Source organism: Amia ocellicauda, chromosome 10 (assembly GCF_036373705.1).
Source record: "Amia ocellicauda isolate fAmiCal2 chromosome 10, fAmiCal2.hap1, whole genome shotgun sequence".
Lineage (NCBI taxonomy): Eukaryota > Metazoa > Chordata > Actinopteri > Amiiformes > Amiidae > Amia > Amia ocellicauda.
Genome location: NC_089859.1, coordinates 23220062 through 23246864, shown reverse-complemented (window position 1 = coordinate 23246864; position 26803 = coordinate 23220062). Strand labels below are relative to the sequence as shown.

General features: G+C 40.8%; 3 protein-coding genes across 5 annotated transcripts in view; 2 read left to right on the top strand and 1 right to left on the bottom strand.

Moving 5' to 3' along the window:
* Positions 1–93: 93 nt before the first annotated feature.
* klhl7 (kelch-like family member 7) lies at positions 94–6328 on the bottom strand. The gene is made up of 11 exons (XM_066715581.1): positions 5766–6328; positions 5183–5285; positions 4957–5050; positions 3856–3980; positions 3509–3684; positions 3236–3410; positions 2853–2995; positions 2436–2676; positions 2040–2241; positions 1471–1568; positions 94–1019 (listed from the first exon to the last, which is right to left on the bottom strand). The coding sequence occupies exons 1-11, from the start codon at positions 5889–5891 to the stop codon at positions 736–738; spliced, it is 1767 nt and encodes a 588-aa protein (XP_066571678.1). The 5' UTR covers positions 5892–6328; the 3' UTR covers positions 94–735.
* A 785-nt stretch (positions 6329–7113) lies between these two features.
* Positions 7114–13426, top strand: LOC136760267 (uncharacterized). Its single transcript, XM_066715580.1, has 4 exons — positions 7114–7310; positions 9007–9061; positions 9762–9971; positions 10825–13426. Exons 1-4 carry the CDS (start codon positions 7236–7238, stop codon positions 11190–11192), a joined length of 708 nt encoding a protein of 235 aa, XP_066571677.1. The 5' UTR covers positions 7114–7235; the 3' UTR covers positions 11193–13426.
* Positions 13427–14752: 1326 nt separating this feature from the next.
* hycc1 (hyccin PI4KA lipid kinase complex subunit 1) overlaps positions 14753–26803 on the top strand; it is a 32687-nt gene continuing 20636 nt past the window's right edge. The window contains exon 1 of one of the 3 annotated variants that reach the window (XM_066715577.1): positions 14753–14912. The gene's annotated coding sequence lies outside the window, so the exon portion shown is untranslated. Of the gene's footprint in view, positions 14913–24822; positions 25100–26803 lie in introns of those variants that run through there. The other 2 variants (XM_066715579.1, XM_066715578.1) reach the window with 2 other exon arrangements.

Sequence of the window (26803 nt, the reverse complement as noted above, 5' to 3'; positions counted from 1 at the left end):
CTACAAAACCTCTGAGGCAGTTAATTTTTTTCGGTCATAATCTCCCATTTCTAATGTTGGCAACCTTTTTGCTGTGCGTCAGATCAGCATCTCAACATTTCAGCTTTTTATTTTAAAAAGATACATGAATTCATACATTAGTAACCCTTGTAGGTTCCACCTTCGCCTTGTGTGTCCAAATACTGTTCAACCGATAACTTAATTAAGCTTCTGTATCTGTTTTTGACATTTAGATGTATAGTATTTCTGTTTCTGAGAACACTGTGCTTAGTGTTAACAGTAGGAACACGTCTTGTATAGTAATCACAAACTGCATACAAAAGCAAAAAAAAAAACTACTCCGGTAACCACAATACACTGTAAATGACATCGTACAGAGGTTGATCAATCACTTTACAGGAAAAATGGCATTGTGAGCTTCCTGAAAAAAAATACACAACTTGTTATACAATGTGATCCAAATGTTACCTGATAGCTTGCTTTATTTATTGACCCCAGCGCATTGGGAGACAGCTCATGTAAAATAAGGAAATGATAAAAAATAAAAATAAATAAAAAAGCAATCGATTGGGCTTCATTTATAGTATCCATATTTCTTTTTTGGGGAAGTGAAAGTAAATATCCCTTTATAAGGAGAGATCAACTCATAGCACATGGTTACATGGATGGTTCCCTTTTTCAGCCAAAATTAAGGGACTTTGACATGTCCACACCGGAAAGTGTTTTTTTCTTGCGTCACGTCTCGTGCGTCTCTTCATTAGCGCCACATGTGTCCACCACACAGATCAGACAGCTCGTCACGGGGAAAGCGCGCACCTTGCTGCTGGCCACCCATTTTTCGGTCTCCGTGTAGTACTCTAAAATGTGGCCCAGCCTGCCGACTCCCTGAAACCCAGCCAGAACGTAGATAATGGATCCCACAGCGGCGCACTTCACAGTCACCCCTTTCCACGGCATCGGAGACACCATCTTCCACTCGTTACTGCTGATGTCGTAATATTCCACCGAGTCCAGACCCCCTACAGACATTGAGGACAGATTTGTTATTCTTGACCTACAAATGCAGGACATTCATTAACAGCAAGAGAAAGGACAACAAACGAGCAGGCGCCAGGTTTATTGATTCACTTTGAGGAGAATGATATATAAAATCCTGTCAGTTTAATCTTTATGCACCCCTTCACTGTGTAAGTGTGTTTAATAATTAATGTTAGGTAAGAAGAAATTTTGAAGAATGTCCAGGCCACGTTTACCATGTTGGTTTAGCATTTCTCAAGCTATAAAAGTGCAAGATACCTGCAAGAAATGTGTGCCTTTGAAAGCGGTTTCACTCTGATAAATAAATATGTTGCCGGGACCCCCAATCTCTCTTATGATTTGTTGTTTTTGTCAGTGGTGAAGGCAGTAGAAAAAAGCCTTTAACGCTACAGTATAAATAAACAAAAGCCACAGAACCGCTCCATTACGTACCCAATCCATTTTGCCCTCCTACAGCATAGATTCTCTCATTCACAAAGACAAGGCCATGATTCTTCCGGGCCTCAATCATCGGGCAGAGTTCTGTCCATCTGAAGTGTAATTAATGAAAACAATTAATGTCATGTAAATACAAGAGTCAGTCAGCTGGTTGTGCACCCAGGTCACAGCCTTTACTTTCACTTCACATTGAAAGTGTCGATGCATTTCCATTTTGCCACCATTAGAGGGACCTGTTGATTAATAATGAGGAGGATTTCAATTAAATCCAAAATAACAGGTTCTGGAGTGGAATTGAAAATGCCGAACATCAATACAAATCTATGGATAATCGATTCAGTCCATCCACTTCCTAACAGGCAGGCCGACAGACATTGGATGACATGTATTTGATATTAAAAATAAAGGAAAAGAACACAATGTAGCTTTCAACGACTGTTACGAAATTTTTTATCCGATTGCCGCGTGGAAACATGGTCAAGTGAAACAGGCTATATAACTGCCTACACCACACTCAGAGGATGTGTCTGGCAGTCTGTCTGAACGTGGGCGGGCATACTCACGTCTCGGTGGAGGGGTCGTAGACTTCGCAGGAGTTGAGCACTCTCCCCGAGACGTTGTTGCCCAGGCTGCCCCCGCACACGTAGATCAGCCCGTTGGCCTCCACCATGCCGTGGCTGCAGCGGGGCATCAGCATGCTGGGTTTGTTGTGCCAGCTCTCGGTCCGGGTGTCGTAGCACTCGAAAAGGTACAGCGCCGAGTTCCCTGAGAGAGATTACACGAGGGATAGGACTCAGCTGAAAGAACAACTCTCCATGCCGGGCAATGAAGGCGAAAAAAGGCCCATTCAAAAGCAAGGGAAGATGCGCGGACATTCCCAGAAGCACCGTTACAGAACACACAACCCTGCTTCTTGCCGCGGTCTTGAGCTTCTGTTGCTTTGCGGTTGTTGTGCTTACCTACTTCCGAGCCTCCAGAGGTATAGATCTTGCCGTTCGACGCACAGGCGGCCAGGCTGTCTCGGGGGTTGGGGGGCCCCAGTTTGGAGTACCAGCTGTCTTTCACCACGTTGTAGCAGTCCATCCGCTTGATGGGGAAAAGCTGAGAGCCTCCCAGGATATACACAACGTTGTCCCAGAACACGGAAGCGGCGTCGCGTCTTTTCTCAAAGGGGCAGCGGATGTCCGTCCAGCTGTAGTCCTGCGGGTCAGGATTGTGTGGATCAGCCTACACTGCCACCCTAAGAGCATTTTCTGCCCTTTCCTTAAATGCCCTTGCTTAATATTCAGTTACTTTAAGGAAGAATGCAAGTTAAATACTGGCTGCCTGATTAAAACTTCCCCCGGTTTCCCCTTTGACACCTCTGGATGCCTTACTTTGGGGTTGAAGTATCGGCAAGACTGCGGCTGGGAGCCTCCAAAGAGCGCGATGCGATAGTCGTGCTTCTTCCTCCGAGGCCGGCTGCTTTCGCCCAGCTCCTCGCGGTCCTCCGGGGACAGCAGATGGTAACGCATCCCACCTGACACACACAGAGACACCCACAAAGCACATGTCAGTCCTGGCACCACACGGAGAAATTTCTCCTTTTCACATGTTACATGTAAGAAATATGGGATGAAAACATCTAGTGATTCAGTAGCACCCGGAGATGGGATAGAAATGAATCTGAAAACTTTATCAAGCAGTAACGGGGCTGTAACTACAACATGTAGTCCCCCTTACAGTTGACATGTAGCTACTGACACAGAGACAAACGTACTGATCACCATCTTGAGACACTCAGGGTTGTCCTGGATCAGGGGCTCCGCCTGCACCGTCTTGCTCAGGAAGTTCTTGGACACCAGAGGAAAGCGGACCTTTGCCAGGATGTCCACGATGTACTGCTGGCGATTGGGCTCATCATATTTCAGCCACCTGACTGCTGCGTCGTACACCTTCAGTGACCAGAGGACATGGAAAACCTTGAGTACAATCCTTTAAGACTCACCATCGTCATCTTCAGCAGCGGAGGTCAGATATACAGGGGCTCTACCTGGTCCTCGGCCCGGACGGTTAAGGTGTCCTGGTGCAGCAGGTGAGTGATTCTCTTCACATCGAGCTGCAGGAACTCGTCAGTCTTGTACACCTCTGTGAAGTGCTGGTGGATGAAGTCATCGGCCGTGGTCTTCAGCTCCGGGCAGTCCAGGCACTCTGCCAGGACAGTGATACCTGCGTGAGGACGAAACGCGTGTTTAGAGAGGAGCCAGCAAAAACGCATGACAGTTTCACTCAGAACACACAGGTGGCCTTTTCTTTGGTTTTAATTGGAGAGAGAGAGATTCTTGGGGTTGGGGTTCTTTAAACAGTCCTATGCATCAGTGCAAACAATCGCCATCTTACCCAGGCAGTTGGACGCATCCACTTGCTCTTTAAGAAACTCAACACACATCTTCTTCACGGGCTCGATCTGATACTGATTCGCTGCATCCAGTAAGGACTGAACATTGTTGCTATTTACAGAGATTCTGTGGAGGGAGAAACACAAAAAATATATTGGTATCCATTATTTAACTGGAATATTCGCCTTAGGGATAACAGTCTTTTGTACCTTCAGTTAATTCTAGTAGTTCACTAACATAACTATTTAAAGAGAAGCTGATCTACTGTCTATATACAACACCTATCTTAAAGCAAGATGACACTTGCAAGGCTTGTGGCAAATGGACACAAGTCTTGAATTTACCAACTGATCAATTTAACTGCTATTTGGAAAATATACCTGTTGTAGGGAATAAAACCGAAGCTGGGGAAATCCTACCCTGGTAATATTCCACAGTTTAAAGTCTTCTCCTCAAATGTTCTTGGGAATTGTTCTAATTCACAGGAGGTAAACGCAGATGGCTGAGGGAGGGGGGCCTCTGGTATCAGTAGGATAACAAAAGGTTGGCGAGGAGACAGTTTGCTTACCCGTCTTGTATCAATAGCATCTCAAACGCTATTGATAAAGATGAGTGAGGAGAGTCTGTCTAGCATGCTGTTGGGAGGGGTGAGTTAATCACCTTCGAGATGGGGACCGGTGAGGGGAGTCGCTACCCTGGAATGTGGGAGAGCGGGTTTGGGCTCCATTGTCACACTGTATGCTAACAGGGGTTCAACTCATAAAAGCTGACTTGTCCATGAAGGCTTTGTATCAGTTTTGCCAGTATACTGTGACCTATATTATTATTATTATTATTTTTATTTCTTGGCAGATGCCCTTATCCAGGGCGACTTACAAGTGCAATACAAAGTGGCAAGAATACAGTTAAATACAAGTATTCTGGACTCTGTAATAAATCACATTTAACCCAAATTGTCTTATATCCCCCAGTACAGGTGACTGGAACTATTTTATCACACTGTCTTATCCCTATTTTGAAATTAATAGATTTGCAGATTTGAAGAGGCTGGAAACCTCAAGTTAACTATGACAATGGACCTCTCTTCATTCATTCAACTTACCTTGCAGTGTAGGCAAACTCCACAAGTAGTTCAATAATGTCTGGTTCGGCATCCTTCAGCTCCACTTCGAAGGACTTGGACTCGAGCATATTAGCTTTGGAGAAAGAATCACTCATGTTTTCCACTGACCCAAACCACATACTGGCACATTTTAAATATTTTTCCTTTACAATACACTTGAAAAAAGGAGGACAGAAGACAGAGACAGTTCATTTGACATGCTTACAAGTGAACATCAGGTTAAAGAACGGACTGGCTGCTGCCAGGACCACTCTGTGCGCAGGGATCATCCGCTCCTGGACCACCAAGATCACGTCACACAGCGTTTTCTGCAGAGGAAGAGAACAGGGACAGAGTGAAACTTCCATGAAAGCGACACCAAGCTAAAAAATACTGTTGCAGTGACAAGAATAGGTGACACACTACTACACTTGGGACAGAAGGACTACAGTGTGCAGTACACTTACTGAAGACGTCCTGAAGAGAGGGCAGTGGAATTAGATCCGTTTTTACTGAAAAGCTGGATATATCGATATAAAAATGGTGTGTGTGAAGTCTGCAAACAAGCCAAAGGGAACCATGCAAAGCATACTCTCCCAAGAGAGGCACCAATCAACAGCTGAGCAGGGAACTCTACAATGAAAGGCTGCACAACACTAGACAACGTCCGCATTGTCCGCTACCTTGCACTAAACTCGCCTACCATTCAACCTGCGTTTTCATATTTATCCCTTCATATTGAGTCCTACTGGAAATTAAACTGCGACAAAGTATCCAATACAGACATAGCTCCGTTCAACCCGTCTCACCTGCTTGCGCAAGTTGTTCATGACTCCCATGAAACTGGCCAGGAGTTTGGCTTCCTCCTTTGCTGCGAATTTCTTCTCTCCCTTTTTCTTGGAGTTGGATCCTTTCTCTGGCCCGACGGAAGCCATTGTCACAGGAAACCAGCTCCTATGCCGGTACGTGTGATTGTGCCCAAGCTTTCCGCAATACTTACACCGGTGCACAAACGTGTCGATGCACAGATATCACGAAATGTCCTCCAGCATTAGGATGCACACACTTGCATCCTGCTACTGAAGATCGTTGTCAACTGCGTATTGTTCCTGTACACATTGGAAGAGACAACAAAGTGTTGCAAACGCTTAACCCAATGAAAGACAGTGCACACAAGAGCCCCGCAGTCTAGTTCATTTTACACATGTCCGTTTTCATCCTGCTGTGTCAGGACGACGTGGCTGTAAAACTGTTCTTTGTTTTCAGAGTCATGCATACTTTAAAGCTTTAAATCGGCGCATTGCTGGCTGATCCCAATCCTGCTCGAACGACCAGTGATGCAGTGGTTTTGTTATGCTATTTCTATCCCACAACCCCCCGCGAGTGGACAAAGCCGGCCGTGGAAGCCCGTGTCGCCCCCTAGCGGGACGATCTGTGTTTCGCCGGGGACTCCTCAGGTGTGGGACTGTTGCATTCTCACAAAACAGCTATTGCGATAGGAATTGACATGCCTCAATGCAGTAAAATCTGTTCAATTGTATCTGCCAATTCAAAACAATACTTTGTTGCGATTAATTGTTTTAAAATAAAAAAAAATAAGGCAGCAGAGTAAACCATAAAACACACACACATATCTACAAACAAAAATGCATAATCAATACGCACTAGTAATTATCAAGATGATCTGATTGCCAATGTAGTTCATATTTTTTAAGCTGGACCTTTCAGGAACTGTGATGGTGCTGTACTATACTATCATGAACACTAACATACCTGGTTGTATACTACTAGTGCCTACTTACTCTCACACACTATCACTTATGAATACTATTCCTAACTTCATTTCTACTACTGCTACTTACACTAACCTACAAACTATCTTTGTGAAGTTACCTGCATCCAAAGTGATACTTATCCAATAATATAGTGTGCAAACATTCTATCTTCAGATACTTTAAATTCTAGTTATGTTTATGCTTTTTGTTGTTGTTATTAAAGCTAGATACTAATGTGTTGATTGTGTGGTTACCTGAATTGTTCTTTATATGTAAATAATATAATAATTTTCATAGTCATTCAATGGTACACGTTGGCAGACAGATCGCAGTGCTGTGCTCGCAGGCAGGTGTCTGATTGCTTAATGAAAGTGAGCGAAAGTTGTTCCTTTTCCAGCGGTCTCATGACTCTGACGTCATGCGAAAGGCTTCAATAGAGAATGTTGAGATTTAGAATCTCTGTTTCTAATCGTTCGGCCCTTGTCGGTTCCCATTAAAATTAAAATGTCTTTCGTGTTTTGCTGTTGCTCGTGTCCGGCTCATTCGGATGAAACTCATGTTTCAGAGGGTCCCACCGAAGTAAGTATTCACTCCTAATGCGCAGCTACCCGTGAAGTTGTTCTCAGGGAGATTTGTATCTTTTCTCCATAGACATCTTAGTTATGTAAGGAAGCCCTGTCCCATAAACTGGATCTGTGCATATACAAATACAAAGTGTCAGTGTCAATTTGAAACAAAACAGATTATTTAATAGACTGCACTATAAACCACCTGACGCTTGGATATAAGGTGCAGGTTTGCTTGCTTGCTTGCTTGCTTGCTTGTTTTGCAACAGTTTCAAAAAGTATCACGTCTTGCCTTTTTCTTACTGCGGAGTGTTTCACTTTATTTGAAATGGTTTCTCTGCTCATCTGCAAGTCGGAAAGTCCAGAAAGATATTCATGGATCTAATGGATCTATGGATCTAATCAGTGTCCACAATATTTAATGAACTTCTCATTGTTTTGAAACGTTATACTGACTTCTGTCTATATGCAATATTTTGGGTCTGTCTTTGCTCAAAATGAAAATAATTTTGAAACCGTGTTTTTAATAGGAAAAATATGTACATATGTTTTACATTTAGCAATATATGTAATTAACCGAATTTAAACCTTTATCTGACTTTGTGACACAAACTAATAATCTTGAGAGATCTAAAGCTCTCTACAACATTAATAGGAGGACAATATGATAACGAGAAGATAAACTGGCACCACAGTGATGCTTTTTGTACATTTTTAAACTATACATACGAAATACGAATTTGCAACACAACGTTTGGACTGTCATGTATTCCCTGTTATGGTATGTGTTTTATTATATGTTATAGTTTCATAACAGCCATAACCCCAACAGATGGCTTGGATGCAGCTCCGGCATCATGGAGAAAATTAATTTTAATATTGGTTCAGCTGCTCTAGGATGTGACCTCTTGATGCAGGGGGTCATATAATCATCAGGGTGTGTTTGTGTCTTAAAGTATCGGCTGTGAGCGCAAGGATAACACTAGAGTGTCTGAAGATACTTTGTTTGCATGATATATGACTGGATATGTATTATTTGTATGGTAGCATGCAGACTGATATCAGTGATTGTAATTGAAGTATAATTTAGGGTAGAAGTTGTATGCACCAGTAATAGTATGTATATGTAAGTATGATAGTGTATTATGTTATTATATTAATGTCTTCTTCTTTATACAAATTAAATAGCCCCAAAGGTAATTCAACTGTTTTTACATCATCACTTCTGTACAATATGCAAATACGAGCCCAATAAGGAAGAGGAAATGTGTGCCAAATTTAGACATGTAGGCTGGTACAAATACATTAAGGTGTAGTGTGGTATAGAGTGATAAACATGTGGTAAAGTATAGTTTACCATGGTAAAAATATGGTTAAAATGGTAACGTAGTGTGGTGCACCATAGTAGAAACATGGTAGTATATGGTAAAACTGTGGTAAAAGCATGGTAAAATAGTGATACAAACGTGGTACAATAATGTAAGTCTGAACTTATTACTAGTTATATTAGTAGTAGTAGTAGTAGTAATAGTAGTAGTAGTAGTAAATAATAATGTTTAAGGAATATAGGATAAGGATAATTATAAAGAATGGACATATAGCATATTTTTTATTTTTTGTTAGTTTAGTTGGAAACCATAGATTTTAAATTGGTGTGTATTTCAAATTGTGTATTTTAAAATTGTATTGTGTGTTGCTTTTAATTCCAGAGGCAGCCCTTGCTTCAGCCCCAGTCGGCAAGGCAGTTTGGCCGAGCGAAGGAAGGTATGTCGTGACAGTGAAATGCTGTATTAATCACAAGTACTGAAGACAGATTCTGTACATATAATAAATCATGGTTGGGATTGTTCTTGAGAATTGAAGTGCCAGATCATTAATTGTGAGGCTGGGAGGGCGTGTGAAGGCCAGGGCTGAGCTTATTGGCCACCTGGTTCATCTGACCCCATGTGAACAAAAGCAAGCAGCCAGAGTTGGAGCCCAGAGTTAAATTCCATATGCCAAACTCAGCATACGATTTAATGTACTCAGTGTTATGAGTTACTACTACCTCATTACGTCTATTGTGTGCCTGGGTCAACACAGAGAAAACAGTGAGATAGGAAGTACATTTTGAAAACTTTTTCTTTCGTGCTTGTTTGAAATCTCATCCCACTAAATGTGAAACAAACAAACTTTGTAATTACTAAATGTAATCAATATAAATAGAAGATCAAACTCCAGAGTTGCAGTGCAGAGTTGCAGTAAATACATATGACTGTAGGGTCCTGCACTCTCTACTGCCCTCTAATGGTTGATGTATTTCATTTTATTATGACAAAACTTGATAATTTATGTTCCTTCTAACAAGGCCATACATTTCTAATGCATTCGCTAGAAAGCTTAACTCATTATGTTTCATACCAGTTTAATATTGTTCTTATTTAATGTCACAAACTGTTATAATCAATGTCCTCTTGGTTCACAGATGGAAGGAAACGACGTGGAAGATTTCTTTCCAAGGTCACCGGAGTGCCTGAGCTCGATCGGCGCTTTACCGATATCGCCGACACGTTTAATCGCCAGCAGGAACAGTATGAAGCCATGACTGCCTGCGTTAGCCAATTAAAAGAGAGCTGTCAATGTAAAGCGGCGAACACGCTCTCAGACTGCCTGGGGAAAATGAAGGAAGACCAAGGTGAGTACACTCGAGATATCCAAGCATCACACCTGACTGCCTCTCCTTGTGGCGGTTGCTGTGGATTCATTCTCACCAGTGGCTCTGCTGTATGAATAATTTTGTGCCTGGATAATCTTACACTGATTGTCACATATTCACCTACAATACATGCATAATGATAAGAGCAATAATTTGAAGGCAAGTTTAAAATCACTCTCGACTGTGTCAGTTGTAACAGTATTTGGAGCTTTGAACACAAACTTATACATTTTTGAATTTCGAGGCACCTTTCAAAAACAATAGAGCATCATTGTCATGGTCTGATAACAAAAACAAACCCTGAAATGTACTCTTTAACTGCACGTATTTAGTCTGAAGACCAGCTGATCCCCTGCTTAGACTACAGTACTAAGGATTAAGTGCTGTTTTATTGTTGTATCAAACAGGAACTGAAGGGGACTCACTGCTCAGAATGAGATCGCTTTAATTAATTGTACAAGTAACCTAACACAGGTCAAATCTCTTATGAAGAACTACGAGGGGGGATCAGATGATTTCGTTGTACTGCAATTTAATTTCTTCATTTTATAACTTCTGAAAGTTACAGACAGGAAGGAATTGAGCTCATCCTACAACTGATAACAGGAGACACTTCTTCACACAGAGAGGCATGAGCAAGATGGGGCGAATGGCCTCCTCTCGTTTGGACACTTTCTTATGTTCTTATTATAACTATTCCTTCTGTTTATGAAGGGGGCAGTCCTGCGTCCTTGTGGATAGTCCTTGTCTGAAGCAGCAAGGATTGTAGTATGTGTGTGAGTGCAATGCAAACTTATTGCCCACTTCCTGATCTTATTGTAATTACTTGCAGGCAACTATAACATCGGCATTGAGATGAAGGGCTACGACTTCTCCCTTGTCGTTCAGCCCGATGGGTTTCCTGCTGAGCTGCAGCAGGCCCAGGCCCAGGTCCAGATCCTCTGCAAGGCGTGCAAATCCACCCTGGCGGCTGGTACCAAACTGCAGGAGATGGTGAACTCGGTGCTGCAGAACCAGTTGGACCTCCTGCAGGCCGTGAAGGAGGCCCACCAGTCCCACCAGGAGCAGGTGCGTTTGGAGGCCAATCTCCAGGAGAACCTGGAGGAGACCAGGAGAGTGCAGCAGCTCGCCACGCAGTACAGGGACGAGGCCAGCGCTCTGCTCAGGGAGGTGGCACTCCTCGCTGGCATCGCCCTCTGAGTTAACAAGAATAAGACCACTTTTTACGTTATGATATATGAATATTGGCTCTTTTTCTAATGAGATAATAGAAAATCTGATCTGGTTTTTCACAGTTTCTGTCTTTCTTTACACTGGCAAATCCCACAGGCTTGAATTCCAGTGAGCTCTTTCTTTTTAATTAATAGCTGACATTAATTCAGCTGCTCCATTCAAAAGAAATTGTGCATTTGAAGGTATTGGCCAGAGCTGGTGTTTTCTTCAAGGTATGCCACATTGACAAATGCATCCCACACTGCTTTTCAGACTTTCCAGAAAATGTCACCCAGATCCTGGCAAGTAAAATATGTTTCTAGGCGTGGGGAAATGAAAGGACTCTTACTGCCTCTTGTGTGCCTTTCATTGCCAGATTGAAAGTAGGTGTTTTCTAAATGGGAGCAGGTTCTCTTTTCATCGCTACAGACCCTTTGTGTGCCACCTTAGGAATGTTACACAGGAACCTCTGCATTATTCAACACCGGATGTTTTTGTGGGACTGAACAGTAAACATAAAAGGGTAGATCAGTATAGGGAATAAAATGCAAGAGGACCTATTTGTTCCACACTCATCCATCTCAATTCAGAATTCAGTTCCTTGTGAGGAAACAATATATATATATATATATATATATATATGTTTTTTTTGTTTTTTGTTTTTCTCTCTCAGTTTTTCTTCTTCCAGAATGAGCTGTGAATTGTGTTACAGTTATTTCTGTTCTCTGCTGTAGTCAGAATATAGAATTACTGGAAAAACATCTCCCTTAATATGGCTACACATTATTCCTACCTTCATGCGGCTTTAAACTAAGCCCTGGTGTAGCCGGCTTCCCTGCAGGCATTAAGCTCCTCTAGATACACATCAACAAACATGGCCGTCATTTTGTATTCTAGTAACACTGCTGGAGAGAACATTACACAGCCTGCTAGGACCTGAGAAAATGGCGTGAAATTTGTAATGTAGCGGGAGGGAGAGCTGCAAGTTTTGTTTTTGTTTTTTTCTGAATGTGCTACCAAAACATAGCTGGCAGCATTGTTCTGTCCTCAATGGTGACCTAAATTGGATTTGACAGAGTAAAGGTTGTGGTTGGGGGCTCATTGACTACAGCTTTGGCAATTGGCTCCAGAATACTAGAGCTGAGACAACAAAATTGTGGAATGGATGTTTCATACATTTCACTGCCTTGTTTTTCATTAATTGCAAGTCTAGCTGGCAACTGTGTGTGAGCACTTTAAACTGTGACTCCCATAAGAGAGAGAATATCTGGAATGAAGGATTGGAAAGGAAATTGTTTTTGCAGCGTATTGTGTCATTGTTGAGGCAAGTTCAGTGTTACTTGTCTTTTTCTTAAACATCTTTGTATTTGAAGGATTCATTCATTTATTTGTGGAGTTATACCACCTCTACTTACAGTGCCTTTCCTGAATTGAATGTTTTGTTGTTGTTGTTTATTTTCCTCTTGTTTTATATTTTCTGCTCGGGCACAGAGCCACAAGAACTGTATATTGAGATTTACCGTTTGTTGTTAACTAAATTAAAAGTTAATATAAATGTAAAGTTTATATTGCTCAAAGAACATACGAATCGCAGTTGTGATGCCACAGCTCTGATGGGTGAATTCATATGGCAGCATTTTCGCAGAAGCTCTGTAATGAATGAAAGCTTCTGTTGATGCACAACATACAGTTACATAAAGGCACAACTAAAAGTACTTTATAATTCTGTTTATATTTCAAGCTATTATATATATGCTTATAAAATAACTAATGTACTTGCTGTTTCTTACTGTACATAACACAAATACTATGCCTGTGATATTTGTCATTGCAGACATAATAATAAATAAAAAATAATAATAAGTGCCAAGAGATAAATAACACTTATAATAATAATTATAATAAATGGAGCCTCTGTAGGGAAGGCTGTAATACTGAGAGGCAAAGAAGAATATTGCAAACTGTGAAAATATAATTAATATCATTAATTCAATTTCAGTACTAATAAACCTAAAGCATTTATTATGTTTTATCTTTAAACTCAATGGATGTTATGCACTTTTTGTCAAACAACTGTGATGAAGAATATGTTAAAGAGTATTTTATATACAATGTATTTTTTAATGTAGAAGCTTTTGTGAGCTGAGCAAATTCTATAAACTACATGTGGACATCATGTATCTATCTGTGTGTACAAAGGATAAATAAAAGGATACTCTGTGTATATGTCATTTTACATTTTTTAAATCCATTACCACTGTTTGCAGACTAATTGTACTGTTGTTGTGCTTTCTGAATTTTGGTTTTCAAAATTTGGTACTGTTTCAGCTGCTAACTAAACAATATAATTGAACCCTTAAAAGGATTAGTTAATGACAATTAATCATTAGCTGTATTCGATGCAAGTGTGTTGTCCTCTATATAGCAGGCCAGCTCCTGCTCTGACTCAACTGGCTTCACTCACATGCACGGCCAGGGTATTTACACTGAGCAGCACTGAAGTATAAAATGTTCCTTGTTTTAAACAGCAGTCTAACAACTAAAATACTCAATTCAGTTGTTAAACTCAACAGTAGCACACAACTCTTCCTGTGTTGGGGGCCATATATAGCTGAGATACACGCAAGAGATTTCCTAGGATCATGTGTTCTCTCATATGCTTAGCCAAAATCATGCTTTATTTTAGATAATTTTAGTTACATTACATAACATAAGATAAACCTAGACAATGCTAATTCTGTAATACAGTTACATAAAGTCTGTGACATTTTATTTTTGAACAATGTTATAACACATTACAAATTTACAGATTATTTGCACAACATCTGGAATGCATTGATTATAGTTTGATTCATATACAATTTTATTAGACTATATAACAGCACACAACCATATTTTAAGGGGAAAGGTTTGCATGCTTTCTGTGTCACTTCAGGACAAGAAATAACAGACTCCTCTCTGGGAATCCTAACTTGAAGTAGCTAACAGCTCTGAGCACTTCTTTCAACTTTATGGATATAACGGTATGCAACAACAGAAAAGGAAAAGCGTCCCAGGTTTTCGTGAGAGACTGTTTTCTTCTCTCTTTCCACTTCTTATGCATTCAAAGCATGCATGCAGCTGTCAGGAGCTCGCAATTATCATCACATATAGTGGCAACTGTGCCTCTGGAGATCTGCACCTTGGTCAATCAATCACATTCTCCAAACGCAATGGCTTTTTTATGACGCCTTTTCCTTCGGGATCCACAAAGACATGCTATAAAAGCCTTTGCAAATAAGTGGGGATTCATTCAACTGGGCAGGAAACAGGGAAACAGCTGTCAAATCCACCTGAAACACTTCCCAATTAAAGCACTTTGGAAAGCAGTGCTGCGGAACAGCGCATCCAGTCCTGGGACCTTTTTGATCTGAAAGGCACAACCTACCCCGCTCTCGGAAACAGCCTCGCCACGCCCCTTCTCACTCATTCATTCACTGATTGGTTCCTTTTCGTGTGCAGCGCCCGTTTCCTTCCCAGCGATTGGCTGTCAGAAAGTGCCACTCAACCGCAACGCCGGGCCTCAGGTTTGTGTGCGGGGTGAAAGTGATGAAGATGGAGGAGTCGCGGTTGTTTAATAATTAAGTGCATTTATGGAGTAATTTGTCGCTCTCGGCAAGCAGCCACACAAAGCGGCGAGATCGGGTGAAACTGGGTGGTAGTATGATCGTAAGTACCGCACCGGGCTGTTGAGCTGTCTGTGGCAGGGAGTTAACGGCAGGGACAGACTTTTTGCATGTCAAATATACGCGCTGCTGTCAAACAAAGTGGGAAGGAGCGGTTTTTTGTGTTTTTTATGAGAACTTAGTTAATGGAAGAAGTGAGATCTAACTATATGATGGTACTTGGATGATATAACTGAATTAGCCACACACACACACATATATATATATATATATATATATATATATATAGTACGCTGGTTATGTGTGAGCATTTGGGAGCCGAGCTGTGTAAGTTTGGTTTTATTTATTTATTTATTTATTTATTTAAAAACAAAACTTGGCTTTGTTTAATGTGTCCGTTAAAGCTTGTCGTGTGCATATCAACACGTTCATGATGTATTTTCAGACAAAGGTTCAACTGGGTAGCTGTAATGTATTTAAATAAATAAATAGTGTAACGGGTGCTGCTGTTCTAGTCTTCAGCTCTTGCATTGCTTTTTTAAAAAAGAGAGAGAAAGATGCATCAGATCGGTGCACTAACTAAACTAAATTATCTACCTTGTCTGGGTAGTTTCTGTGTTGCCATTTTCCAAGAGGCTGAAACTCAAGGGTTTGCATTGTTCACGCGTTTTTATTGGGTGTCAGTCTGGAGCTACACTTGGGTATTAACATGAACATGGTTGTAAAATCATATTTTTATTTGAAACTGTGCAACAATACATGCATTATTGCCCTTCCTCTTTTTGCGAAACCTATTGTGATGTGCAAACGTGTATTTCAACTGTGGAAAATGCGGACTTGGCTGCTGGACAAACGTTATTGTTGGCAGCAAACTCGGGGCTTTTATTTCACACTACAGCTTATCTCGTCATTACAAACCGATGCCAAATGTCAATATGCTGATGTAAAATAACACCCATATGCCATTCATCGCAAACGGGTTTATTGTGTGCATTCAACTCGGGGTCAGTCTTTAAGTGGATCTGGAAGTTTTCCAAATGAACCTGCACTATACAGGGCTTGAACAATACACATTTCACTTAATATATATGAGGTGCCCCCAAAGAATACAGCATTTCAACCAAAATAAATGACCGTAATTATTATTATTATATGACTGATGTGCACACAGATCATTGGAAATATTGAAATGTGATTGTCGCAGGTCTGTTGCACGCTACATAGCCTCTTCCATACATGACTAATTAATTTGATGCAACGGATTCCTCACGCATTCATAGGAAGCCGCCGTGTCCCTGGAGCCAGGCGGTTGCATTTAATAGCACTGTGTGTGCTGGTTGCTTCAAGAGCCTGTGACAGTTCATTGTGAAGGAGCCACTGAGACGTTTCGTTGGCCAAGGCTGTGGAAAAGACTGAATGTGTCTGAAATTAAAATGCATTCATGTGAACAAGAACCAGCAGCAGAAGTACTGTCCTCTGAGTGACTAAGTGAGAAGATGATGCATACAGCATACGCCAAACAGTGGGTGCCTGGTTTGGTTAACATGCATACTAAAAAAAATATCTTCTAGGTAGTGTATAGACTAACTTCAACAAATCAAATAATGTGATGTACTTAAGGAAAAGGTTTCACATTCCTCTGTGATAAATACTGTAGTCTGGTGATAAACCACAGAGTTTTCATGTTTTTGAAGTAGGCCTTTTTAGTTTTTTGGGAGATAAGTAATATTGCCACAATGCATCCATACCTTCAACAGTGAGACTTGGTTTGTCCCTGCCAAATGAAGCTTTTGAATGGCTCCGCTACTCTGGTTTTGGTGCACCATCCTTTAAATCGATTCTTGTAGCCAGGGTTATGTAAAATCCATACATTGTTGCATGTGTGAATGAAGAAGCAGTTTGTGTGCATTGATCTGTTTACTGTGCACTATGAAAGTGTAGTCATGGTTGGTGAGGTTCATAAAGTTTAACTATATGGTCCTACAAAATGATTTAAGGTTTGAAGAGTTTTCTGTAGCCCTCTTGTCAGCGATTACAGATGCATACTCCTGGTGTTCTGTGACACAGCTTTTACTCTGTATAGCAGTCATTAGTTGTCAGTCCATATCTCCTATTTTTAAATGTGTTCTTTCTGATTGAAGGCACATTGTTATAGTCTGGATAGTGAGTCTGCTGTTTAGGGTTATCAGCATGTTTGAAAAACAAACCTTTCACCCACAAGTTGCCTTCCTGTGTATGTACAGTGCCTTGCGAACGTATTCACCCCCTTGGCATTTTTCCTATTTTGTTGCATTACAACCTGTAATTTAAATTGATTTTTATTTGGATTTCATGTAATGGACATACACAAAATGGTCCAAACTGGTAAAGTGAAATGAAAATAACTAAATTGTTTTAAAAATTACTAAAAAATTAAAAAAAAAAAAGTGGTGCATGCATACAGTGAGGGGAAAAAAGTATTTGATCCCCTGCTGATTTTGTACGTTTGCCCACTGACAAAGAAATGATCAGTCTATAATTTTAATGGTAGGTGTATTTTAACAGTGAGAGACAGAATAACAACAAGAAAATCCAGAATTTCAAAAAAGTTATAAATTGATTTGCATTTTAATGAGGGAAATAAGTAAGTATTTGACCCTTCGACTTAGTACTTGGTGCCAAAACCCTTGTTGGCCATCACAGAGGTCAGACGTTTCTTGTAGTTGGCAATCGCCAGGTTTGCACACATCTCAGGAGGGATTTTGTCCATCTCCTCTTTGCAGATCCTCTCCAAGTCATTAAAATCCAGAAAAACGCATTTCAAAAAAGTTATAAATTTGATTTGCATGTTCATGAGGGAAATAAGTATTTGATCCCCTATCAATCAGCAAGATTTCTGGCTCCCAGTTGTCTTTTATACAGGTAACGAGCTGAGATTAGGAGCACTCTCTTAAAGGGAGTGCTCCTAATCTCAGCTCGTTACCTGTATAAAAGACATCTGTCCACAGAAGCAATCAATCAATCAGATTCCAAACTCTCTACCATGGCCAAGACCAAAGAGCTGTCCAAGGATGTCAGGGACAAGACTGTAGACCTACACAAGGCTGGAATGGGCTACAAGACCATCGCCAAACAGCTTGGTGAGAAGGTGACAACAGTTGGTGCGATTATTCGCAAATGGAAGAAACACAAAATAACTGTCAGTCTCCCTCGGTCTGGGGCTCCATGCAAGATCTCACCTCGTGGAGTTTCAATGATCATGAGAACGGTGAGGAATCAGCCCAGAACTACACGGGAGGATCTTGTTAATGATCTCAAGGCAGCTGGGACCATAGTCACCAAGAAAACAATTGGTAACACACTACGCCATGAAGGACTGAAATCCTGCAGCGCCCGCAAGGTCCCCCTGCTCAAGAAAGCACATGTACAGGCCCGTCTGAAGTTTGCCAATGAACATCTGAATGATTCAGAGGAGAACTGGGTGAAAGTGTTGTGGTCAGATGAGACCAAAATCGAGCTCTTTGGCATCAACTCAACTCGCCGTGTTTGGAGGAGGAGGAATGACCCCAAGAACACCATCCCCACCGTCAAACATGGAGGTGGAAACATTATGCTTTGGGGGTGTTTTTCTACTAAGGGGACAGGACAACTGCACCGCATCAAAGGGATGATGGACAGGGCCATGTACCGTCAAATCTTGGGTGAGAACCTCCTTCCCTTAGCCAGGGCATTGAAAATGGGTCGTGGATGGGTATTCCAGCATGACAATGACCCAAAACACACAGCCAAGGCAACAAAGGAGTGGCTCAAGAAGAAGCACATTAAGGTCCTGGAGTGGCCTAGCCAGTCTCCAGACCTTAATCCCATAGAAAATCTGTGGAGGGAGCTGAAGGTTCGAGTTGCCAAACGTCAGCCTCGAAACCTTAATGACTTGGAGAGGATCTGCAAAGAGGAGTGGGACAAAATCCCTCCTGAGATGTGTGCAAACCTGGTGGCCAACTACAAGAAACGTTTGGCCTCTGTGATTGCCAACAAGGGTTTTGCCACCAAGTACTAAGTCGAAGGGGTCAAATACTTATTTCCCTCATTAACATGCAAATCAATGTATAACTTTTTTTGAAATGCGTTTTTCTGGATTTATTTGTTGTTATTCTGTCTCTCACTGTTAAAATACACCTACCATTAAAATTATAGACTGATCATTTCTTTGTCAGTGGGCAAACGTACAAAATCAGCAGGGGATCAAATACTTTTTTCCCTCACTGTATATATTCACCCTTTTGCTATGAAGCCCCTAAATAAGATCTGGTGCAACCAGTTACCTTTAATTAGTTAAAGTCCACCTGTGTGCAATCTGTGTCACATGATCTCAGTATATATACACTCGTTCTGAAAAGCCCCAGAGTCTGCAACATCACTGAGCACGGGGCACCACCAAGCAAGCGGCACCATGAAGACCAAGGAGCTCTCCAAACAGGTCATGGACAAAGTTGTGGAGAAGTACAGATCAGGGTCAGGTTATAAAAAAAAATATCCGGAACTTTGAACATCCTACTGAGCACCATTAAATCCATTATTAAAAAATGGAAACAATATGGCACCACAACAAACCTGCTAAGAGAGGGCCGCCCACCAAGACTCACAGACCAGGGAAATTCTTGAGGGAAACCTGTTTCAGTCTTCCAGAGATTTGAGACTAGGACGCAGGTTCACCTTCCAGCAGGACAATGACCCTAAGCATACTGCTAAAACAACACTCGAGTGGTTTATGGGGAAACATTTAAATGTCTTGGAATGGCCTAGTCAAAGCCCAGACCTCAATCCAATTGAGAATCTGTGGTATGACTTAAAGATTGCTGTACACCAGCAGAACCCATCCAACTTGAAGGAGCTGGAGCAGTTTTGCCTTGAAGAATGGGCACAAATCTCAGTGGCTAGATGTGCAAAGCTTATAGAGACGCACTCCAAGAGACTTGCAGTTGTATTTGATGCAAAAGGTGGCTCTACAAAGTATTGACTTTGGGGGGTGAATAGTTATGCAAGCTCAAGTTTTTTTTTGTGTGTATATTTTGCATCTTCAAAGTGGTAGGCATGTTGTGTAAATCAAATTATACAACCTCCAAAAAATCAATTTTAATTACAGGTTGTAAGGAAACAAAATAGGAAACATGCCAAGGGGGGTGAATACTTTTGCAAGGCACTGTAGAGTACTGTGGTCTGTATTATATTTATATACTGTTGGCTCTACACAACATTTTGACAATCTCTCTTGATCTTCTCACCTTTCATTTCCCCCAGATTTAAATCCCATTCAGGATTGAGTAGTTCATTGTTCTAGTCACTTCTTCATGCCAATGGTTTGTCTCTCTCTTCTCAAATGGCCTGGGAGTGAGTTCCTGTTTCTGTGCTATTACCATTTCTAGTTCCCTTTCAAAAATCCCTCAACAGATCCAGTACTTTTTATGGCATCTGCTTTTTTGGACTGAATCAAAAGGGGATAGGGATTTTATTTTGTGATTGTATTCATCGTATAGTGGAATTGTACTGGGGGAAAAACCGCTCCTGACCTCAACCCTGCTTTCAGTACTTAATGGCCTTAAATAACATGCATGACTGAAAATCTGGGTGGGACTTCTATAGATATAAGCAGCCTAATTACATATTGTTCACTGAAAGCAAAAAGCCTTCTTATGGTTTCTGTAGTCAGGCTGGAGAAGGGATAGTGCATCGTGGTCATGGAGTGATTCCTTACCGATTTCATTTCAGCTGGCGTGATTGATGGATTTTGTACCTGGAACTTTACATTTGTGTGATAGGGAAATTATCTGAAGAATTAAGGCAGTAGCTCACTTAGCAGCTACTCCGAATACTTTTTAAAAGAAAGATTACTTGACCGAAGAACTCCACTTAAGTTAAGAGGATTTTCCTAGGCTGTCAGACTCTCTTTGGTTTCAATAAATACTGTAACTTTTGTTTTGCATCAAAGAACGTGACGATTATGAGTTTCAAAGGCCAGTGAAAGGTACGAATTGTCCTTTGAGGCTTTTACTGTGGGCTGAAGTAGTTCTTTCCGATATAAATTAAGTAAAGCAACTATAACTAACTGATATGCGAAGAAACCAGAGTGTCCATTCGACTAGAGATAAGATCTTAGACTGCTTTTGTGTCAGTAACTTGCTTCACTTTAATTACATGGGTCTGTAAATCATAGCGTAGTCCTCTAAAGCTCAGTGATATTGAGGGTGAGGGGTCAGATGTGGTTTGGAACAAAGTGCCAATAAATCCGACGTCGCCTTAAATTGCGGAATGAACTTCTGTGGTCATGTATTTGTCTGATGCACATATTTATGGAAGTTATGAAGATTGTTCAATTTGTGGGCATCTTGTAAATTAACTTTGCAGTAAGAAAAAACTGGATAATGACTTGCTTCTCTATGAAAAGGTTGTGTTCATCCTGTAAAATGTGTACAGTAATTCAAATGTATTCCATGACTACATTGCGACACAATTGCTCTATAATTGGCTGGAATTGACAGCTTATACAATGAAATGTGAAACACTTTACTTTGACTGTGTAATCTAATTTGCATTTTTCTTGATTGCGGGCATTCATATGCTCTTCTCTCTTGAATCAAAAATTGCCCTCACTTTCAATTATATGGGCTTATTTCACACAGGCACAAAACTTGCTCAGACAGACCATTAGTTATTTGAAAACATAATCGAGTGATTCCCTCATCGTCAAAATGTTTGTGCCCATATGAGTTAAATCAATTCTTGTGAAAGACTGATTTACAAGAAGGGGTAATAAAGTGATTCTGATGATTGGTTACAATATGAACTCTTTCAGACTTTGTATCTTGTGATGCATGCCTAGAATTGTGCTTTATTTCAAGTGAATGTATTTATATGGCTGACTTGAGTATTAGGCAATAATATAAAAATAACAAGCAGACTGCTTTTTGACGGCCCTGTTGTGAAAACCGCCACAGTGCAGATGTTTAAGTTTTCTGACTTGCTTTGGGTGGTTGATATTTTCTAATGCTATAAAGAATGTAATGCATTTCCAATTCTTTCTTTAGGACAATTACATTTTCTAAGCTTACGCACTCCTCTTGTATAATCCCTGTCCGTTGAAAAATGTTTAAAATTCTCCACTTGCCGTTGCACTTTAAGCACATGTAATTAGTCACTGCTTTAGAATATTCAAGGTGTGCCAACCTTCTATACATCTTCTATCAAAGAGCTTCCCATTAGTGATGTAATAGAGAACCAGAATTTCTGGTTGCTGTAATTGATATGGTGTGAGTGATTTACATTCATAAAAACAATATAAAAACTGCAGTAGTATTAGATACTCAATAAAAACAAAATGTTGCCTACATAAAATCTTCGTGTGATGCATAAGTGCTTAGGCTCATGTCCTTTTTGTACGGGGTTTTTAATTTATGCTGCGAAGTAGTTTTCACAGTTGTGCCTTGAAGACGTCGTGTTTTCTCCCAAGCTTTGGAAGGCAAGTTGAATCTGCCCACAGTACAGCTCTGCTGTTGTCTTTGTATTGATGCCTTTGATGTGCCCCGAATCCCTGGGAATTATGATTCAACAACCCAGGCTCTTCTTGTGTGTAACCAAACAGGTCAGCATTTTGAACAAATTGCAGGGCTTTTTGTGCAGAGTGCCATTCTCCAGAGCATTAATATCCATATTTAATGTAAGACTGCTAGTAAACCTTAATTATGGCAGCGAGTTGTGGTCTACAGCTGTGCTGCTGCCAGTAATTGGGGCGTTTCATTATTGTTTATTGGCAAGCTGTTTCTGAGTGTCGTCGCATGTGACTCAGGTACGAAAGAAAGAAATACTGATGTTTAAATCTATACTGTGGAAAATATTGGCTTAATTCTAATGGCCAAATAAAAAAATGCTTTTGCATATACACTACCAATCTGTACTGACTTTCTCCAGATCACACAACACGTAGTCGAAAACATTTCTTAGCACAGAACAGGACACTTTATTTTGGCGAAAATGCACAGCGCTGTGTAACAAAGGCTGAAACTGTATCAAGTGGGGTGTGTGCTCAGGCTGCTGGGAATGACTTCACCTCTTTGCAGTCTTGTGCGTGGGCTGCCAAGGATGCTTGGGAAGCAAGTTTTAATGCCATCGGGATTGAGCAGTAATCCAGGGAGGGAGCAGCTTCTGAGAGAATTGTGATATGACACCCAAACTGCAAGAGCCAAGTATGAGGTGACTCTCCTCGCAGAGTTTATTCTTGTGGGGTGTAAGCGAATTGCTTTAAAATTGTTCTTGTAGTTTTATCCAAGCCCTGTTGGATAAAATGTAGTCCTCAAACTCTCCTGAAAAACACGCATATTCCTTTGGGTTTTAATTTAAATGTCTGTGTGGTATAGAAGTTTACAATTTCTTATAACTAAATAATTCTGATTTAACCATGTTTCATGAGTTTTAAAATGGTGTTGTGTAATCGTCCAGGATACAGCCGATTCATTAGGAGGAATAAATATTTGAAAGCCACCATCTGGTTTACTGGCTGATCACTGGACCACAGTGCCTCACAGGAAGTCTGTGTGTAGGCACACTCAGACGTGCATTTTCCTCGCTGCAGGAGGCGGCTTATATTAGTGAATTGGTCTTGATCTCGCAGTCCACTACCTACTGGACCTCCATGTCAAATAGTTATTTTTCTAAAAGAAGTGCTGTTGAATAAGAAGTTATTATTTGTGCAGAGTTATAGAAAAGCTGTTAAATCTGGTAGTGGATAGACTACTTAAATCCCAGAGCAGAGTTGGTGAATGTTATGGTCATCGTTGTCATAAACCCAAGACCCCCTCAACTCTTGCTTATTAAAGTACACATCCAGTCAGCGACGCTTCAATGAGACCATAAAGTCTTGGGCAAAGAATTACCCTCTATCTGAAGAGGAGACATTCAGTGGGTTTGCCTGAGGTTCCCGATTTTCAAGGATTTGATGGTCCAGTGACTACAGAGTTTAAAAGTAACCTCAGGACAAAAATGACATCAGCACAGCAGGCCAGAAAAGTGTTTGTGTGTCAGGCTGTGGAGAGCTGTGAAGCTCCTGACTGGCTGTCCTCTGTCTGTTCAGACCCGACGCGATGGTACCTCTTCCCATTGAACAGCTTAAGTATTGATGAGACTCCTGGCCCCCTCTGTGGACAGGTGGTGGCTCATCCCAAGTGTTTGCTGGGCCAGGCGGACTCGGACCTCGTCAGGACTGTAACGGATGACCTTCTAATCCCCTGGTGTGGCCTTCACTACCCTCACACCCATCTGGCATGAAGTGACTTCAGCCTCGGCAACATGAAATCAAAATCGGCGTTTCAAAGTAGCCACATGTGAGAACAGAGCTTAAACACCCACGAAGGGCTTTAGTCCAGGAGATTGGAGGTCCTCCGTCTGTGGTTGCTAAATCACCTTTTTACTATAGTACTCTGATTTTTTATTTAATCTTAACTTTTTTTTTGCATGGATTTGAATCTTTTAAGTTCACATTTTTTCACTTCCTGAGGTGTGGTTTCTCGTGCTGCTTGCTTTAGTCACTCAGATTTGGGGCTTTTACTAAAGAGATCTTTCTGCACATGGGTTACATCAGTTCTCCGCAGAGGGAACCATGGGATTCTGTGATCTGTGTGGTATACTGTAGAGAAAAAACGTTATAGTAAAGTTTGTAGTATCATGATTCTTTTTCTTCTGCTTATTATCTTATTTTTATTATCATTTAAAAGTGAGGACATTCAATCACTCAGATCTGATGCGATCTGAATACACCCCGGTGGTGGGAAGGCAGTGGAAGTCTGCCCTGTGTTGGCTGTGCATGCAGCCTGTTAAAGCCGATTGCTTCATAAGGCTAAAGTGAATCACGGGGGGGGGTGTGGCCGTCTGATGTGAAGAAACCCCCAGCTCTGCTGCAGGAAGAGGCCGGTCCGGGTAACGAGTACAGATCATACACTTTCTACCAGTTGTGCTGCATTCACACTCGCACACCCACACACACCCAGCCTCACTCACAGCTTGTGTTCTCTGCATTGATTGGTGTTTTTCTTGGCTCGTTCAGCCCTATGGATTGGAGGAAAGGAAAGCAAATTACAAAAATGCTGGACAACAATTTAGAAAACCTTACAAAGTGTTCTGCTTGTGTGTGAAGACTTTCTGTGCATTTCCTGTTGTCTTGGAGACTTGTTCCATGTAGCTAGCTGCCACGATACTTCCTCTCGCGTAAGTAAAAAGAAGTCATGTGTGGATTAGTATTTATGCTTTTTTTATTTTTTTTTTCCTCTTTCATTTAGCGAATCAACATTTTGTCTCTAACAAAAGTAAAGCTGATTTTAATACCTTATTGTCACTATAACCTTTGTACTGAAAGTGTTGCCATTTGTAAAAAAAATATTGCTGGAAGGATATGATTCATACCTAATGTCTTCATCAACGAATGTCTAAATCTAGATATTGTTTAGCTGTCGTTAGCATTACGAATACTGCTTTTCCATGCTCCAGAAAAAAGTATGATTAATTGATCGAATTATAAGCAGTCTTTTAAATGTTTATATAGTTTGACTACTATAATTGAGTTATTTCTGTGCTTTTGTGTATGGACACACCATGACAAATAATGAATGCAAATCTGGCTAATTTCTAATATATATTAACCCCCTTGTTATTGTGACAGTTATATGACTTATAAATATCTCCTTGATATGTAGAATATGATGGATTGAGAGTTTGCCACTCTTGCTGCCTCAATACCCTCTTATTTTCAATGCGCTGGTACTTTATTGCTCTTTGAAGAGAGAGGCGCAGGGACAGTACCTCCTGAACCATTAGACACACAGAGAAAGTTGTCCTCTGCAGAACGTGAAAGTGAAATTTTAAAGATTAGAAAAATAAATAATCATGACTGATATCAGGACTCAAAAATAGCTTTGCTTTATACTGCTAATGTAAAGGAGAAAGTCTAACCTTTACTTGAAAGAATAGCTTGTCCTTTGTGGAGTTGTGCTGGTGGTTTGTATCTATATTAAAATAAATACATGCACTAAAGAGCTAGGACAATGGGCAATAGGCTCTTTGATCCAATCTGCATGTATTTCAAGCTGCGATGCCCTGTTGCTTCTTTGGTGGCATATTAATATCAGCATTCAGAAAATAAAATGGGCAGAAATGTCAAGACTCTTCAAGAACACGTCCTGGAAAATAATACTCTTCTCTATAATTAATTTTTTAACCCTTTTCAGACAAGGTTCCAGAGCTCTACAGGCAGTATGGACAGCAAGCCCATAGTGTGAGGTTTCTGATGCCAGAGCAGTTTAGGATTTCCTGTATCGTAATATCGTTTCATTCGAGGGTTGGAAATCGGTGCTTTCGTTGCAATACCATCCTTAAGGGGAATCGGCCTAAAGTCCAGATGGTGGACGACGCCTTACGCTGCAGAAGGACCGAGTCCAGAAGATCCGAGAGCGCGGTAATACTGTGAAACGCTCTAACCAAAAACATCTATTAAAAATAAATGAAGGTTCCAGAACACCTATAAATACTTCATTCCAGTCCAGAGAGGTTTGTGTTTTTTTTTTTGGGGGGGGTTTGTAACTTCAGTCTGGCAGTCCTCTCTATCAGGGAAAAAAAAAAAAAAAAAAAAAAACCACAACAGTGACACAGAAAGCCAACACAGTATTCGGGTATATGGCTGCTTCTAAGGCTATAAACAATGCATAATAAATCGGCCTAAGCAATTAGGAAATGTCTTGTTAATGGCATATTTGAATGTGATAGGCCTTGGGATGGGGCATATAAAATAAATACTGGAATGATTTTGCTTCTCTTAGATTTGTTTTTGTATACCTTATCTTTCTCGCTGCCGGCTGGTGCTGTGGACACCATTAATTGTATTTTCCAATAGAAAATTATACGGTTATTACTCTGAAT

Coding starts and splice junctions, on each gene's coding strand:
- klhl7 (XM_066715581.1), bottom strand. CDS start 5,891: ATGGCTTCCGTCGGGCCAGAGAAAGGATCCAACTCCAAGAAAAAGGGA. Junction 2,677..2,852: donor GCCGATACTTCAACCCCAAA/GTAAGGCATCCA, acceptor CCTGACCCGCAG/GACTACAGCTGGACGGACAT. Junction 2,242..2,435: donor CTCTGGAGGCTCGGAAGTAG/GTAAGCACAACA, acceptor AATCTCTCTCAG/GGAACTCGGCGCTGTACCTT.
- LOC136760267 (XM_066715580.1), top strand. CDS start 7,236: ATGTCTTTCGTGTTTTGCTGTTGCTCGTGTCCGGCTCATTCGGATGAA. Junction 7,311..9,006: donor TTTCAGAGGGTCCCACCGAA/GTAAGTATTCAC, acceptor TTTTAATTCCAG/AGGCAGCCCTTGCTTCAGCC. Junction 9,062..9,761: donor GTTTGGCCGAGCGAAGGAAG/GTATGTCGTGAC, acceptor CTTGGTTCACAG/ATGGAAGGAAACGACGTGGA.